Raw genomic sequence first — 14,801 nt, forward strand, 5'->3', positions numbered from 1 at the left:
ACTGCAGCCTCAAACTCCTGGGCTCAAGTGATCTTCCCACCTCAGCCTCCCAAATAGCTGGGACTACAGAAGTGCACCACCACACCCAGCTAAGCGTTTCAATATATATTTAGCATACATTATGGTCTCTGTCTTTGCATTTAGTGAGGGGCAAGCGGTAGGTATGCCTGGGACTCCAGTCCTGGGCAGCAGGAGGTAGAGTGAGCCCCTGTTTTGCCTCACCCCCAACCCCTTGCCTGGCACTGGCACCCCCTCCATCCACCAGCAAGTGGGCTGGGGCTTCCTGCAGCTGCTGCCCTGGACCTGTTTGGTGGGCATGGGGACTTCACTGCCAGCAACTTGGAGGATCATATCATTTGCCCTGCCCTGCCTCTTCCCCAGTAGAGAAGTTCCTTGACAACAGGAACTGTTCCCTGGTACGTACCCCAGTGCCTGCATATAGCACACGCCTTACATGAACAGATGAACAAGTCTCACCAAAACATTCGGCAATCTGGATGTCACAACATAAAGATGGGTTTTAAAAGCACAAATGCTGGTCAGGCACAGTGGCTCATGCCTGTAATCCCAGCACTTTGGGAGGCTGAAGCAGGCAGATCACTTGAGGTCAGGAGTTTGAGACCAGCCTGGCCAACATGGTGAAACCCCCCTCTACTAATACAAAAAATCAGCCAAGCATGGTGGCAGGCGCCTGTAACCACAGCTACTTGGGAGGCCGAAGCAGGAGAACACCTTGAACCCGGGAGGTGGAGGTTGCATTGAGCAGAGATCATGCCACTGCACTCCACCCCCTCCCCCACCAAGAAAAAAACGTGCAAATTCTTCCACTAACCTCATGTAAGGTATTGTCAGGCATACAACCACACGAGAAGGACATCCTTTCAAACGAGTTGGTTTAATTTCAGGTGATACAAAGTTTAGGGTAGAACAAAGACCAAAGAGCAGACTCTGGCAAGGTTCTGAGCTGGTTTTACTTTAAATTCACAGTTATGGTAGGAATGACTTAGTGAAAACAACTAAAGAGATGATGAACCACTGTAAGTTTTTTTTTTTTTTTTTTTTTTTTTTTACAAAAGTTTATTCTTAAATGTACAACAGCTCCAAGACAACACTTAATTCCAGCTTTAGGTGGCAAAAGATGTTATGGCAGGGAATATAGACGTTTAAATAAGGATGAAATAAAGGGTCACCATCTCCTCAGGCACAAGGAACAGCTTACTTTTTGCCAGATTTCTTAATTCCACCTGTGGCTGCAAAAGAAAAATAGTCACAATTAGGGAAAAATATAGTTCTTACAGTAGAAGCCCCATGGACCTGCTGTGGACCTTAGTAAAGCCTGGCTTTTGTACTGGGCATTCGCTTTAACACAAGCATGGATAGCAGCTTCACTGATATTGTCTGTTCTAGGTAAAGGTAAAATGAGGATAAGATGGAGTCTACAAGCAGTGGCTGGCTGCGCACTGGTCTAGATCTACACTCCTGTATACTTCACAGATTGGCTTATTTAATCCTCATGCCCTATCAACCCATTTTACAGAAAAAGAAGTTCTTTTTTTTTTTGAGACAGAGTCTTGCTGTGTCGCCCAGGCTGGAGTGCAGTGGCACGATCTCGGCTCACTGCAACCCCTGCCTCCTGGGTTCAAGCAATTTTCCCGTCTCAGCCTCCCGAGCAGCTGGGACTACAAGCCCCAGCTAATTTTTGTATTTTTAGTAGAGACGGGGCTTCACCATATTGGTCAGGCTGGTCTCGAACTCCTGACCTCAGGTGATCCGCCTGCCTCGGCCTCCCAGAATGCAGGGATTACAAGTGTGAGCCACCGAGTCCAGCCTTTTTTTTTGGGACAGAGTCTTGTTTTGTCACCTAGGCTGGACTACGGTGGTGCAATTTTGGCTCACTGGAGCCTCCACCTCCCGGGTTCAAGCGATTGTTTATGCATCAGCCTCCCGAGTAGCTGGGACTACAGGCACACGCCACCACATCCGGCTAATTTTGGTATTTTTAGTAGAGATGGGGTTTCACCATGTTGGCTAGGCAGGTCTCGAACTCCTGACCTCAAGTGGTCCACCCACCTCAGCTCCCAAAGTGCTGGGATTACAGGCGTGAGCCACTGTACCCAGCCAAAAAAGAAGTATTATTGTTAGGTGTTGTTCAAGGTATGTGACAAGCCAGGATTCCAACCTGAGTTGTCTGACTTCAAAGTCCACATTCTTAACTGCCACGTTACACTGCCTTCCATATTATGATCCTGGCACCTGGTATACTCTACTAATTTACAAATCATCATATATGTGGAACCCAGTAGGCGATTTAAGAAACAGTGTAGGATTGGGCCAGGCGCGGTGGCTCACGCCTGTAATCCTAGCACTTTCGCAGGCTGAGGTGGGCAGATCACAAGGTCAGGAGATCGACACCATCCTGGCCAACATGGTGAAACCCTGTCTCTACTAAAAATACAAAAATTAGCCAGGAATGGCGGTGTGCACCTGTAATCCCAGCTACTCAGGAGGCTGAGGCAGGAGAATCACTTGAACCCAGGAGGCGGAGGTTGCAGTGAGCTGAGATCGCGCCACTGCACTCCAGCCTGGGTGACAGAGTGAGACTCCATCTTAAAAAAAAAAAAAAAAAGAAACAGTGTAGGGTTATATATGCCTAATACAGGAAAGAAGATCCAAAGGGGCCTGACAAAATAAACCTTAAAAAAAAAAAATTAGATGATGCTCAATGACAAACAACTAGCATAGAGTTACACTAAGGACTGATCTTTTCCCTATACACAATCACAGATTAAAAGAGGGTGCAAGGGCCGGGCGCGGTGGCTCAAGCCTGTAATCCCAGCACTTTGGGAGGCCGAGACGGGCGGATCACGAGTTCAGGAGATCGAGACCATCCTGGCTAACACGGTGAAACCCCGTCTCTACTAAAATACAAAAAAAATTAGCCGGGCGAGGTGGCGGGCGCCTGTAGTCCCAGCTACTCGGGAGGCTGAGGCAGGAGAATGGCGTGAACCCGGGAGGCGGGGCTTGCAGTGAGCTGAGATCCGGCCACTGCACTCCAGCCTGGGCAACAGAGCCAGACTCCGTCTCAAAAAAAAAAAAAAAAAAAAAAAAAGAGGGTACAAGATATCTTTTTTTTTTTTTTTTTTTTTTGAGATAGGATCTCACTCTGTCTCCCAGGCTGGAATACAGTGGCATGATCCCAGCTCACTGCAGCCTGAACTCCTGTGCTCAAATAATCCTCTTACCTTTAACTCCTGTGCTTAAATGAGGCTGCCTCAGCCTTTTAAATAGCTGGGATTACAGGAAATGAGCCACCACCACCACGCTCAGCTAATTTTAAAATTTTTCTGTAGACAGGGTCTCCCTTTGATGCTGTGAACTCCTAGCCTTAAACAATCCTCCTGCTTAGGCCTCCCAAAGCACTAGGATTATGGTCGTCAGCCACTGTGCCTGGCCCCTTACACCATTCTGAAAAGGAATCTCAAGAACTAGAATCTCAGTGCTGGGTAGGTAAAGAATAATGGATCAAACCCACTGGGAGAGAGGTCTTGAGAAGCCCCGGATGACACTCCCACCATCCTTGTCTCCATCATGCCTAGTGTGGCTCACAGTGCTCAAATAGGGCATAAACAACTGTGGAGAAAATAATCACTAGTTGGATGAATGTAAAATAATGCTTAAGATGCACATAAAGTACTAGAACTGCTGGGCCTGAAAAATCTTTTGAAATGTAATGAATTCCTCCTACATAAAAGATATAAAAAGGTGGAGGATTCAGTTAGAAAAGCATATGGAGCAACAGCACACTGAAGAGCCTGGACTTTATCTTTTAGTCTAGGCACACCCAGAAGTAGAAAGACTCAGAAAGCAAAAGCATAGAGATAATATGAGTACAAAAAAAAAAGGGTGGCCGGGCGCTTTGGCTCAGGTTTGTAATCCCAGCACTTTGGGAGGCCCAGGCGGGTGGATCACCTGAGGTCAGGAGTTGAGACCAGCTTGGCCAACATGGTGAAACTCCGTCTCTACAATAAACACGAAAAAAATTAGGCGCGGTGGTTCATGCCTGCAATCCCAGCATTTTGGAGGCCGAGGCGGGTGGATCACGAGGTCAGGAGTTCAAGACCAGCCTGGCCAAGATGGTGAAACCCTCTCTCTACTAAAAGTACAAAAATTAGCCGAACTCCGTCTCAAAAAAAAAAAAAAAAAGAAAGAAAAATTAGCCAGACGTGGTGGCAGCCGCCTGTACGCCCAGCTACTTGGGAGGATGAGGTAGGAGAATCGCTTGAACCAGGAAGGCGGAGGCTGCAGTGAGCCGCGATCGCGCCGCTGCATTCCAACCTGGGAGACAGAGTGAGCCTCTGTCTCAAAAAAACAAAACAAAACAAAAAACACACAGAAAAACTTCGAAGTCAAGTAACGTTCAAACACTAAGAAGGCAGTAAAATACGAATTTGGGGCAAGAGATTGCGGAAGACACTGAGAAACTTAACTGTATGAATCTGCGTCTGAGGTAAATAGATTTCAATGTTTCTGTTTCTGCATTCCCTAAGGAATGGAAGTCCAGACTGCCTGGGAGGCAGGAGACTTCGTTTCCAGCTCCCGGCCCTTACTGCTGCTGCAAATCCGAGACTGGCTAAAGACCATCCGCTACAGCGGACGTCGGAAAACGAGACATCGCAGTTCAGTAGGCAGGAAAAAGGCATGTCCGCGCCCTCATCCCAACAGACGCTCATAGCGTTTGGCCAGCTTGAGCTACATTCAGCCCCCACTTACCCAAGGGCCCCTTCCCCGCGGCCTTCGCTTTTAGCTCCTCGAGTTTCTTCTGCTCCTCTTTTTGTTTCTGCTTGAAAGCCTTATCTTCCTGGGGAAAGGCAAAGGGGGTTCAACTCAGGCCTGTTTCCCAGGCCCCCCGCACCCGCCCGTGTCTCCGCGCCCGCCCTCACCTCGTCCATCTCCTTGGCCTGCTTCTTAGGCTGTTTCAGTGGCTTCTTCTTGCCACCTGTGGGCGACACGAACACGTTCGGCCTGCCCCTGCCGCCCGATCCCCGCCCCGCCGTCCCCGCAGTCCTCACAGTCCTCACCGTCCCGCAACACTTACCTTCGCGGCCGGACATCGCGCCTGCCGCCCCTTCCCCAGACCCTGCCAGCGGAAACGGCGCGTCTTCTCCCACCCTCTGTCGTAGACAGCGAGGCGGCCCCCCTGATTGGCTCCTAGTCAGGAAGTTGAACTCTCGCTACCGGATGCGGCGCTCCAGGGGCGGGGACTAACAGGTCAGAGGTCAACTGAGTGGCAGACGCTAGGTCCGGCCGCGCCAGGTACGAAGAACTAGGGTCGTCCTGCCAGGATAGAATCCGGAACCGTAGGAGGGGTACTTAATCGGAAGGCCCCCCAGGCCTGTGGCCGTGCGCGGGAAGAGCACTTCAGGTACACAGCAGGGCATGTGCATGTGCAAAGGCCTTGAAGCTCGGCGCGTTCCTGGAACCGAGGAAAGCACAGCTTGGGTGGAGGTAGAGTAGGCTGGGAGATGGCAGAAGTGGGAGGGAGTTATATCACGTGGTCCTATAGCTTTGAAAACCCCTGTAAGGAGTTTGTTTTATAATATAGTCAGGGGTGCAGCAGTTTGCGAATTCTGTTTATTCATCTGTGAAAATGGTCTAAAAAATTTATTTTGGTCATGGCCATACAACTCTGTGAATATGCTAAAACCACTGAATTGTACACATTGCGTGAATTATATGGTATTCAAGTTATTGCGTGAATTATATGGTATGCAAGTTATATATCACTAAAGCTTTTTTTCCCCCCCGAGATGGAGCCTTGCTCTTGTCGCCCAGGCTGGAGTGCAATGGCACGATCTTGGCTCACTTCAACCTCTGCTTCTTGGGTTCAAGCGATTCTCCTGTCTCAGCCTCCCCAGTAGCTGGGATTACAGGTGCCTACCACCATGCCCGGAAAATTTTTGTATTTTTAGTAGAGACGGGGTTTCGCCTCCCCAGTAGCTGGGATTACAGATGCCCGCCACCATGCCTGGAAAATTTGTGGTAGAGACGGGGTTTCGCCATATTGGCCAGGCTGGTCTCGAACTCCTGACCTCATGATCCTCCCGCCTCAGCCTCCCAAAGTGTTAGGATTACAGGCGTGAGCCACCGCGCCTGGCCAAAGCTCTTAATTTTTTTTTTTTTTTTTTTTTTTTTGTTGAGACGGAGTCTCGCTCTGTCGCCCGGGCTGGAGTGCAGTGGCCGGATCTCAGCTCACTGCAAGCTCCGCCTCCCGGGTTCACGCCATTCTCCGGCCTCAGCCTCCCGAGTAGCTGGGACTACAGACGCCCGCCACCTCGCCCGGCTAGTTTTTTTTTTTTTTGTATTTCTTAATAGAGACGGGGTTTCACCATGTTAGCCAGGATGGTCTCGATCTCCTGACCTCGTGATCCGCCCGTCTCGGCCTCCCAAAGTGCTGGGATTACAGGCTTGAGCCACCGCGCCCGGCCAGCTCTTAATTTTTTAAGTAACAGTGCTGAGTGCTGGGATGCTACAGTGTCCAAAGATTAGGCAGATGAATACATTTTTTGCTGGGTATGTACTATACGTAGGTACCAAGCTGAAATTCTAGTGAGTGAGACAGACTATAACCAAAGCAAATAAATGAGATACATATTGTAGGTCATGTGATAGGTGCATGGAAAAAATAAAGTGTAGACAGTGGGTCAGGAGTGCTAGGGTGGGAGTGGGATCGCCATATCTGATAGGGTGTGTGTAGACCTCCCAAGGGGCTACTAGTTGAGCAGGACTTGAAGAAGGTGAGGGAGCAAGCAGCACTGATAGCAGCTGTCATGAAGGCCCTGAGCTGGGGACAACCTGGTGCGCTCCAGCAACTTCAAGAAGATCCATGTGCTTGGAGTGGAGTGAGGAAAGGGAGACTAGTGGGAGATGAGGTCAGAGGAATGAGAGCCAGTGGGTAGGTTCCCTGTAGGCCATGGAAAAGACAGGCTTTTACCTTGAGAGAAGTGGGGAACCGTTGTAGGGGTTGAGCAGAGAGACATGGTCCCACCTGTGTTTGGAAAGGAACATTGACTCTGCTGACAATAAATTGCAGTGACTGGAATAGAGGCAGGGTGACGTCTGTCAGGAGGTTCTTGGGATAGTCCAGGCTAGAGATGTGATGTGGGTCATTGGGACCATTTGGTAGCAGCGGCAGAGGTGAGAAGAGGAGGGATCCTGGATTTGGAAAGCCAGTGGCATTTGCTGATAGATGGATGTGAGGTGGGAGAGAAATGAGGAATCAGGGGTGATGTGAGGTTGTTGGTCTGAATACTTGAACCTGGTATTGCTGTCATCCATGTTGGAGAAGGCTATGGGAAAAACAGGTTTGGGAGGGGAAGATGAGATCTCCATTAGATTTTCAGGCAGACGGGCGGGGCGTGGTGACTCCTACCTGTAATCCCAGCACTTTGGGAGGCTGAGGTGGGTGGATCACGAGGTCAGGGATTCGAGACCAGCCTGACCAACATGGTGAAACCCCGTCTCTACTAAAAATATAAAAATTAGCTGGGCATGGTGGGGTGCCTGTAATCCCAGCTACTCAGGAGGCTGAGGCAGGAGAATTGCTTGAACCCGAGAGGTGGAGGTTGCAGTGAGCCGAGATTGCGCCACTGCACTCCAGCCTGGATGACAGAGCAAGACTCCGTCTCAAAAAAAAAAAAAAAAAAAGATTTTCAGGCAGAGATACAGGTTGGGAAGTTTGATAAATGAGCCAAGAACCCTGTGGAGAGAGGTATGGGCTGGAGGAGTCAAGAGTATAATTTTTTTTTTTTTAAACAACTTTCTTTATGTATAACTTGCATACCATACAATTCATGCAATGTGTGCAATTCAGTGGTTTTATTATATTCACAGAGTTGTATGGCCTTCACCAAAATAAATTTTTTAGACCATTTTCATAGATGATTTTTAAAACCACAGGACTGGATAAGAGAGGAGTCTGAGTGCTGAGCGCTGGGGTGCTGCATATTCCAGAGGTTAGGCAGATGAGTGGGCACTGGAAACCAAGTGAAACGGCATGTGAAGGAGGAGGGGGTGAAGGCCAGATCAGAGGGAGCTGGATGGAATCAGAGAAGAGGAACAGAAACAGTGAATTCAGGCAGTCTGTCAAGGAGTTTGGTTAGAAAGGGAACCAGAGAAATGGGGCAGTTGCTGGTGGTGGTGTCAGATCAATTACTGAGCAGTGTCTCAGGAAGAGAGAGGATTTGGGCCCTGGGGCACAGGTTGGTCTTCCCTAGAAGCATGGGTTTTTTTATCCTGAGGATCAAGAGAGGAGGTGGAAATGGGGCAGTTACTGGTGATTGGGAGTTTGTGGAAGTTCTCTTCCAACTTTTTATTATTTTCTTGGTGGAAAATGAAGCAAGCAGACTATCAGGCTGGAAGTGAAGATGAGGAACATGATAGAGGCTTGAGGAAGGGGCAGTTGGTAGGAGACAGCCATCTACATAGAGTGGGAGAATGGATCTGAAGGGGCAGGATTCTGAACTTGACCCTCAGGGCCCTGCTTCACCTGTCCAGCTTCTCCATCCATTCATCTCTGCTTTTGCTTTCCAGTTGCACTGACTGCCTTTCAGGTTTTGAGCAACCTCAAGCACTTTCCACCTTTTCTCTTTGCCAGGAACATTCTTCCCCTTGGTGGTTGGGGGGCCTGTGAAACATCTAAGTGGTGACATCCTGGGGGCTGAGAAATGGGGCCTGGGGTTGGGGGCTGGTGGGGTGGTGGAGAGGCTGAGGGGAGGGACTGGAGTGGAGAAACAACTTGGGGATTATTGCCACATTCCCTTATGAAGTCTCTGTTGTCACCCAGCTTAGGTTCTAGTGAGAGAATAGGCAACACATAAGGAAATGTGTCCATCAGGAGAAAAATAAAGCAGAGAAGCTAGCTGGGGAGGGAGTGGTCAAGGAAGCCTTACTGAGAGGTGATATTTGGGCAAAGATGAAGATGTCAGGGTGAGCTGAGTGGACTTGTGAAGGAAGAGTCATCCAGCTGGAGGAGGTGGCAGAGCACAGAGCAGCACAGTGGCTGGAGCAGAGTATGGCAGTAGAAGGAAGAGGATGAGGGCTGAGAGGTCTCAGGGCTTCTTGGCCACCGCCAGGTGAAATGGGAGCTTTTGGGGGATTTTGATCAGAGGAATGTAATCTGATTTTTGTGTTACGGAGCCTTGGGCTGCCATATGCAGAACGTGGGGGTGGGGGAGGGGAGGGAAGAAAGCGAAGATTGCACAAGAGACAGTAGAGTAGTTGTCATCTCTGCCAGGAATGGGTGACCTTCCTGGGGTCTAAAAGTGGGCAGCTAGTAGAGGCGGTGCTGGGAAAGGAGGCTGAGAAGGTTGGAGGAAGCCAAGAGGGGCAGTGATGTTGGGAAGAGAGGGTGTTGAAAAGTGGTGCCAGCCATGGTGGACACTGCATGCTTTGTTTGATGAAGGATACACCTGCAGGGGTGTTATAGAGTCCCAGCCTGTGCGTTGTGGGTGCTGGCCTTGAGGCCTGGGAGTCTGACTGGCTGCTGGGGCCTGGATGGTATGCACCCTCATGGCCATGGAACCCAGCCTTATGAAGGGGGCCCAGGGGTTTGGATGTGGCACGAGCTTGGGACCACTGTCACAGTGATGTTCCCTTCTGCGGCTCTCAGCTCAGGCCCACTTTGCCCAGAAGACATGTTTCTACCCTACCAGCTGTGTTTTCAAAGCCCCTGAGCTTCTCCAAAGACAGCTCTTAGCACAGCATGATGGAGAGGAGGCTAGGGTGCTGTGGGGGGCCTCTGTCTCACATCACCTTCCATCAGGAAGCCCCTTTCTATTCTGTATCTGGAGCTCCTTCAGTTTCTTCCTGTCTGCAGCTCCCTCTGCTTTTCTCTCTCTGGCCTCGTCTGTTGGCCACCAGGTGTCGCTCTCACAGCCAGGATCAGCGCTTAGGGACTTTGAGGTGTGGTTTGGCCAGAGGAGGGTACTGTTGGCTCAGCTTTTTCTGAGAAAACGGGTCACCTGGCCACCTCTTTGTGGTCCTCAGAGTCACTGGCACTCTTGGGCTCAGGTGAGGCCTGATTCTGGATAACAGGAGACTCCCTGCTGTTCAGGTAATGAGAAGCAGGCCCAAATATCAAAGCAAGATGGAAGAGGGAAAGATGAGAGAAACCTAAGCCGTTGAGCAATGGCAGGTTGGAGAGGAAAGAGAAAGTTTATGGAAGTCAAGAAGTGTGAGACTGAGAGTTGGTGGCCTGGAAAGTCTGGGGGCGAAGACGGATGGCGTGAACCTAAGAAAAGTCCTCTGTGGCAAAAACAGTTTTGTTTTGTTTTGCCCTTGGAATTGTCTTAGAGGAGAGCTAAGAGTTTTCTGTCTTGGGTCACAAATGGCCTGTGTCCTTAGGCCCTTGCACAGAATTGAAACTCTGCTTCCCTTGTGCTGAGGCAGTCCTTAGAGAGTCTGGGGAGTTGGTTTTGAGGCTGTTTAACAGAAATGATCCTGGATCTTAGTCTTCCTGAGTTCCCCTGAGTTCTACAACATTGCAGGGAGTATTTATGCATCTTTGTGGGGCTTTGTCAGCATGTATACAACTCTGGTTTCAAAACTGTCTTTGATATCAGAAACCTGGACATCAGGATTCTCATTCAAGTCACAGCAGAGAGACCTGGGGGATGTAGGGAAGTGGGTAGCAGGGAAGGGTCTGCTTTGTGTGGCATGGTGGCAGGCACTGGAAGGAATGGTATCCTAGAGGCTCTTCCCCAACTGCGTTCCATTGCCCAAGAGCACCCAGGGGAGAGCCTGACCATCCTCTTGCCACAGGGGCCGCAGTCTCTGGGCCCAACAGGGTGGTGCTCAGTTTAGATGATTTTAGTGGGATTTGTCTGTTCAGAACTGTCCCTAGGCCTCAGAACGGACTTATGTCCAGCCTTTCTCAGCTGTGAGCTGACCTGTCTGGCGTCCCCCTCACAGATCTCCTGATGGCGGGGCGCAGCCCTGGGTTTGCCACGCAGCACATCGTGGGTGTGCCCCGCATACTGGTCCGGAGGGGCCTCCTTGGAAGGGACCTCTTTATGACCAGGACTCTCTGCAGCCCAGGCCCAAGCCAACCCAGAGAGAAAAGACCTGAGGAAGTGGCCCTCGGGCTGCATCACCGCCTCCCAGCACTGGGAAGAGCCCTGGGGCACAGCATTCAGCAACGAGCGACCTCCACAGCCAAGACTTGGTGGGATAGATATGAAGAGTTTGTTGGACTCAATGAGGTTCGAGAGGCCCAGGGAAAGGTGACAGAGGTGAGGAGGGGAGCTGGGGTGGCTGGCCCTGTCCTCTGACTTGGGAAATGTGCCAAACCAGTCACGTGGTGCTGGGTAGCCACATCCAGACTTGTGTTTGGCCTCATTTCTCATGTGGAAACCTGGGCTTGATGCTTCTGGGGTGAAGGTCTCCATGTAACTGTGCCACCCACTTTCTCTAAAAACAGTTACTGTGTACTAATAAGTCCCTGGCCACTAACATCCAGTCTGTGAGGCCAGCAAATACTTCCTTTGTGGACTGTTTGGGGATTGATGGTGAAAGTTATCTGGGGCTTGCTGCAGTACTGTTACTGTGTGTAATTACAACATCTTTTGCGAAGGTAGAGGGCAGTAGGAAATGTCACACTGTGAGTGGAAAGAGCGAGCTGTGGTTGTCAAGTCCTTTGTGGTGGCAGAAAAGCATTCTGTCATCTTTGTTCCCACTCCTGCTTAGGCATGGAGTAGTGTAGCAAGGTGGGAAGAACCTGGGGTTCATTGGGGGCTTTGAGACAAACAGTGCCATTTATTTCCTTGGAGATTTTGAGCTTAGCTGAGCTGGTGTTTCCAGGTCTATAAACTGTAGGCTGCAGCAGTGCCTTTCATGGCATTGTTATGAGGCATATATAAGGCAACACACGGGAAACAGCCTACCAACACAAGCCTACCAACACAGGTTTGATGGACACAAATTGTGTGCATTGTTAGCTGTTTTCAAGTTTTTTCAGGGGCATGTTATTTCTGCTTGAATGGCTGAATCTCGTGATTCTGATGGGTGTGGCCCAAGGCTGCACTTTGAACACCACTGGGTGAGCCAGGATTAGTGTCTAAGGAATTCCGTTTCCACCCTTTGCAGCTCACACCCCAGTGACCTCTTCTTAGCCACAGCCTCGCTGGGAATGCAGCTGAGCCTGTGTGGGTGTGGAGAGAAGGTGCAGATGGCCTCCGGTTTTCTCTTTGCAGGCTGAGAAAGTGTTCATGGTGGCTCGAGGGCTTGTCCGAGAGGCTCGGGAGGACTTGGAAGTTCACCAGGCCAAGCTGAAGGAGGTGAGGGACCGCTTGGACCGTGTCTCCAGGGAGGACAGTCAGTACTTGGAACTGGCTACTCTCGAGCACAGGATGCTGCAGGTAGGCACCTCAGGAGGCAATCCTTTCACACTTGGACAGTGACCCTAGCCTGGCAGATCATGGAGGGGCCAGGTGGGAACCCTGACTGGTCCTTAATCAGAGGCCTGGTACAGAGGTGAACCAGAAGCTCCTATGGAGGGACAGAACCCCAAGCTTCCAGAGCGTGTCCATCTACTTTCTTCTGGAGTACAGGGGCCAACTGTCAGAGCAGTGTAGCCTGGGACCCAGAATGCTGAGGAAGGAGAACCATGGAGGGGCTGGCCCAGGAAGTGCTGGACACTTCCCTTCGTGTAGACATAAGTACACCTCTGGTCAAACCCAGGACTGCTCAGGTGGGACGATCATGTAACTCACTTTGCTCACTCCCAATTCCTTTGCCCCTCTGACCCAGCCGGGTTCGTGCTACCTTCATTCATTCAGCAGGGGTCTATGGAACATGTACTCTGCCAGGCACAAGGTAGTGAGCCATCTGTTGGTGGCTGTAGCTGCAGGGCCACCTTGTCCCCATGTAACCCAGTAACATGGCTTTGCTTCTGCAGGAGGAGAAGAGACTTCGCACAGCCTATCTGCGTGCAGAAGACTCTGAGCGCGAGAAATTCTCCCTCTTCTCTGCAGCTGTGCGGGAAAGTCATGAGAAGGAGCGCACAAGGGCGGAGAGGACCAAGAACTGGTCCCTCATTGGCTCAGTCCTGGGGGCCCTGATTGGTGTGGCTGGCTCCACCTATGTGAACCGTGTCCGGCTACAGGAGCTGAAGGCCTTACTCCTGGAGGCACAGAAGGGGCCTGTGAGTCTCCAGGAGGCCATTCGAGAACAGGCGTCTAGCTACTCCCTCCAGCAGAGGGACCTCCACAATCTCATGGTGGACTTGAGAGGCCTGGTACATGCTGTTGGGCCGGGGCAGGGCTCTGGGTCACAGGCAGGTACTCCCCCTACCAGAGACAGAGATGTAGACGTCCTTTCAGCTGCCTTGAAAGAGCAGCTCAGTCATTCCAGGCAAGTCCATTCATGTCTAGAAGGCTTACGAGAGCAGCTTGATGGCCTAGAAAAGACTTGTAGCCAAATGGCTGGGGTGGTTCAGCTTGTAAAGGCTGCAGCACACCCAGGCCTGGCGGAACCAGCAGACGGGGCTATGCCCAGCTCCTTGCTAGAGCAGGGGAGTATGATCTTGGCACTGTCGGACACGGAGCAGAGACTAGAAGCCCAAGTCAACAGGAACACCATCTACAGCACCCTGGTCACCTGTGTGACATTTGTGGCCACACTACCTGTGCTCTACATGCTATTCAGAGCCAGCTAACCCCTGGCCCCTCCTCCAGAGGGTCTGAGGCAATAGCTGTAAATGTGGATTTAGTTAGAGACTTGTAGCAATGAAGTGAGCCTTTGGGGGTGTGTATAACCTCAATCTGAAGGAGCAGCATCTGTGTCACTCACCAGCAGGCACACTTCACTTTGCAGACAAGGTTCATTTACATTAATTATCAAAACTTTGTGCTAATGTCCAATTAAAATATCCTGAGTTTTATTATTTAAAACAATCAGACTGAGTTTTTTTCATTGAGAATCAAGATCCAAGACTTGAAGGTTGGGCCTGGAGTTGGGGTAGTCACCCCCTTTAGTTCCTCTCTCATCTCCTGTCTGTCCTCTTTTCTGAACTGTTATGGATGCACTCCTGAGGCCTAGATTTTCATTTTGAATTTCCTGGCCTGCCCTCCACTTACCTGACTGTCCGATGTCAGATGGCCTGGGAGTTCCAGCGAGTGGAACCTAGCCAGCTGCCTACTCATTGGTGACCACGGTTACTTCCCATCTCCTGGATCACTTTCTCTACCATGTCGGGGAGAACTTCCTGGTTCTAGTACTGGAGGAGTGATCAGAGGAAAGCAGGGAAGAAAGACTGGGGGAATGGTTGATAAATGTTGCTGGGGACATAAGTATAGGAATTGATGGCCAATCTGGATCCCTGGTATAGAGAGTGCTTTGGGCAGCACTGGTGTGCCACTGGGGCTGGGTGCACCTCCACACAGCCCGGGGAAATCTTCCACAGGCATAGGCAGAGCTCAGGACACCAGGAGTGTGCATGGAGAGGCAGTGATAGGGAAGAGGGGGTCTCCTACGGGTGGGAGGTGCAGTGGGGGCATGTGTATGATCTCTTTTCAGAGGGGAACAGTGACCCATGACCTCCTGGACTAAATGGCCATGGGTGGCCTTGTGTGCCCTGAGTAAACAGGAGCTTTGGGCTGGTATTCAGTCCTGGTGTTGGAGTATTGGAAGTCAGGCACGTTCCAGAGAACCCACTCCCCTTTGAGAGTGCAGGGTAGCTGTATGCAGGGGCTGCAGGTGCGGGCTTGTTCACTGGTGTCTATGCAGAGCTGTCAGAGCCTGTGGAG

The 14,801-nt window shown here is 50.7% G+C and overlaps 1 protein-coding gene and 1 long non-coding RNA gene across 6 annotated transcripts; one reads left to right on the plus strand and one right to left on the minus strand.

The window, feature by feature from the left end:
- Positions 1–876: 876 nt before the first annotated feature.
- Positions 877–3,984, minus strand: LOC116273772. The gene is made up of 2 exons (XR_004182166.1): positions 3,533–3,984; positions 877–1,250 (listed from the first exon to the last, which is right to left on the minus strand). It is a non-coding gene; the product is annotated as an uncharacterized LOC116273772 (long non-coding RNA).
- A 958-nt stretch (positions 3,985–4,942) lies between these two features.
- Positions 4,943–13,949, plus strand: CCDC51 (coiled-coil domain containing 51). Of its 5 annotated transcripts, none has more exons than XM_009200853.3 (4): positions 4,943–5,313; positions 10,969–11,288; positions 12,249–12,413; positions 12,953–13,949. In XM_009200853.3, the coding sequence occupies exons 2-4, from the start codon at positions 10,977–10,979 to the stop codon at positions 13,709–13,711; spliced, it is 1,236 nt and encodes a 411-aa protein (XP_009199117.1). In that variant the 5' UTR covers positions 4,943–5,313; positions 10,969–10,976; the 3' UTR covers positions 13,712–13,949. The 5 variants fall into 5 exon arrangements, with proteins under 5 accessions (XP_009199117.1, XP_003894528.1, XP_009199119.1 ...); XM_003894479.4 differs by having other exon boundaries at positions 5,246–5,422; XM_009200854.4 differs by having other exon boundaries at positions 5,247–5,422; positions 11,090–11,288.
- Positions 13,950–14,801: the final 852 nt, after the last annotated feature.

Source organism: Papio anubis, chromosome 2, assembly GCF_008728515.1.
Source record: "Papio anubis isolate 15944 chromosome 2, Panubis1.0, whole genome shotgun sequence".
NCBI lineage: Eukaryota > Metazoa > Chordata > Mammalia > Primates > Cercopithecidae > Papio > Papio anubis.

Bases quoted from the DNA above. Each gene is read 5' to 3' on its own strand.
- CCDC51 (XM_009200853.3), top strand. From the start codon at position 10,977: ATGGCGGGGCGCAGCCCTGGGTTTGCCACGCAGCACATCGTGGGTGTG. The intron at 11,289-12,248 runs GTGAGGAGGGGA...TTCTCTTTGCAG, and splicing joins CCCAGGGAAAGGTGACAGAG to GCTGAGAAAGTGTTCATGGT. The intron at 12,414-12,952 runs GTAGGCACCTCA...TTGCTTCTGCAG, and splicing joins TCGAGCACAGGATGCTGCAG to GAGGAGAAGAGACTTCGCAC.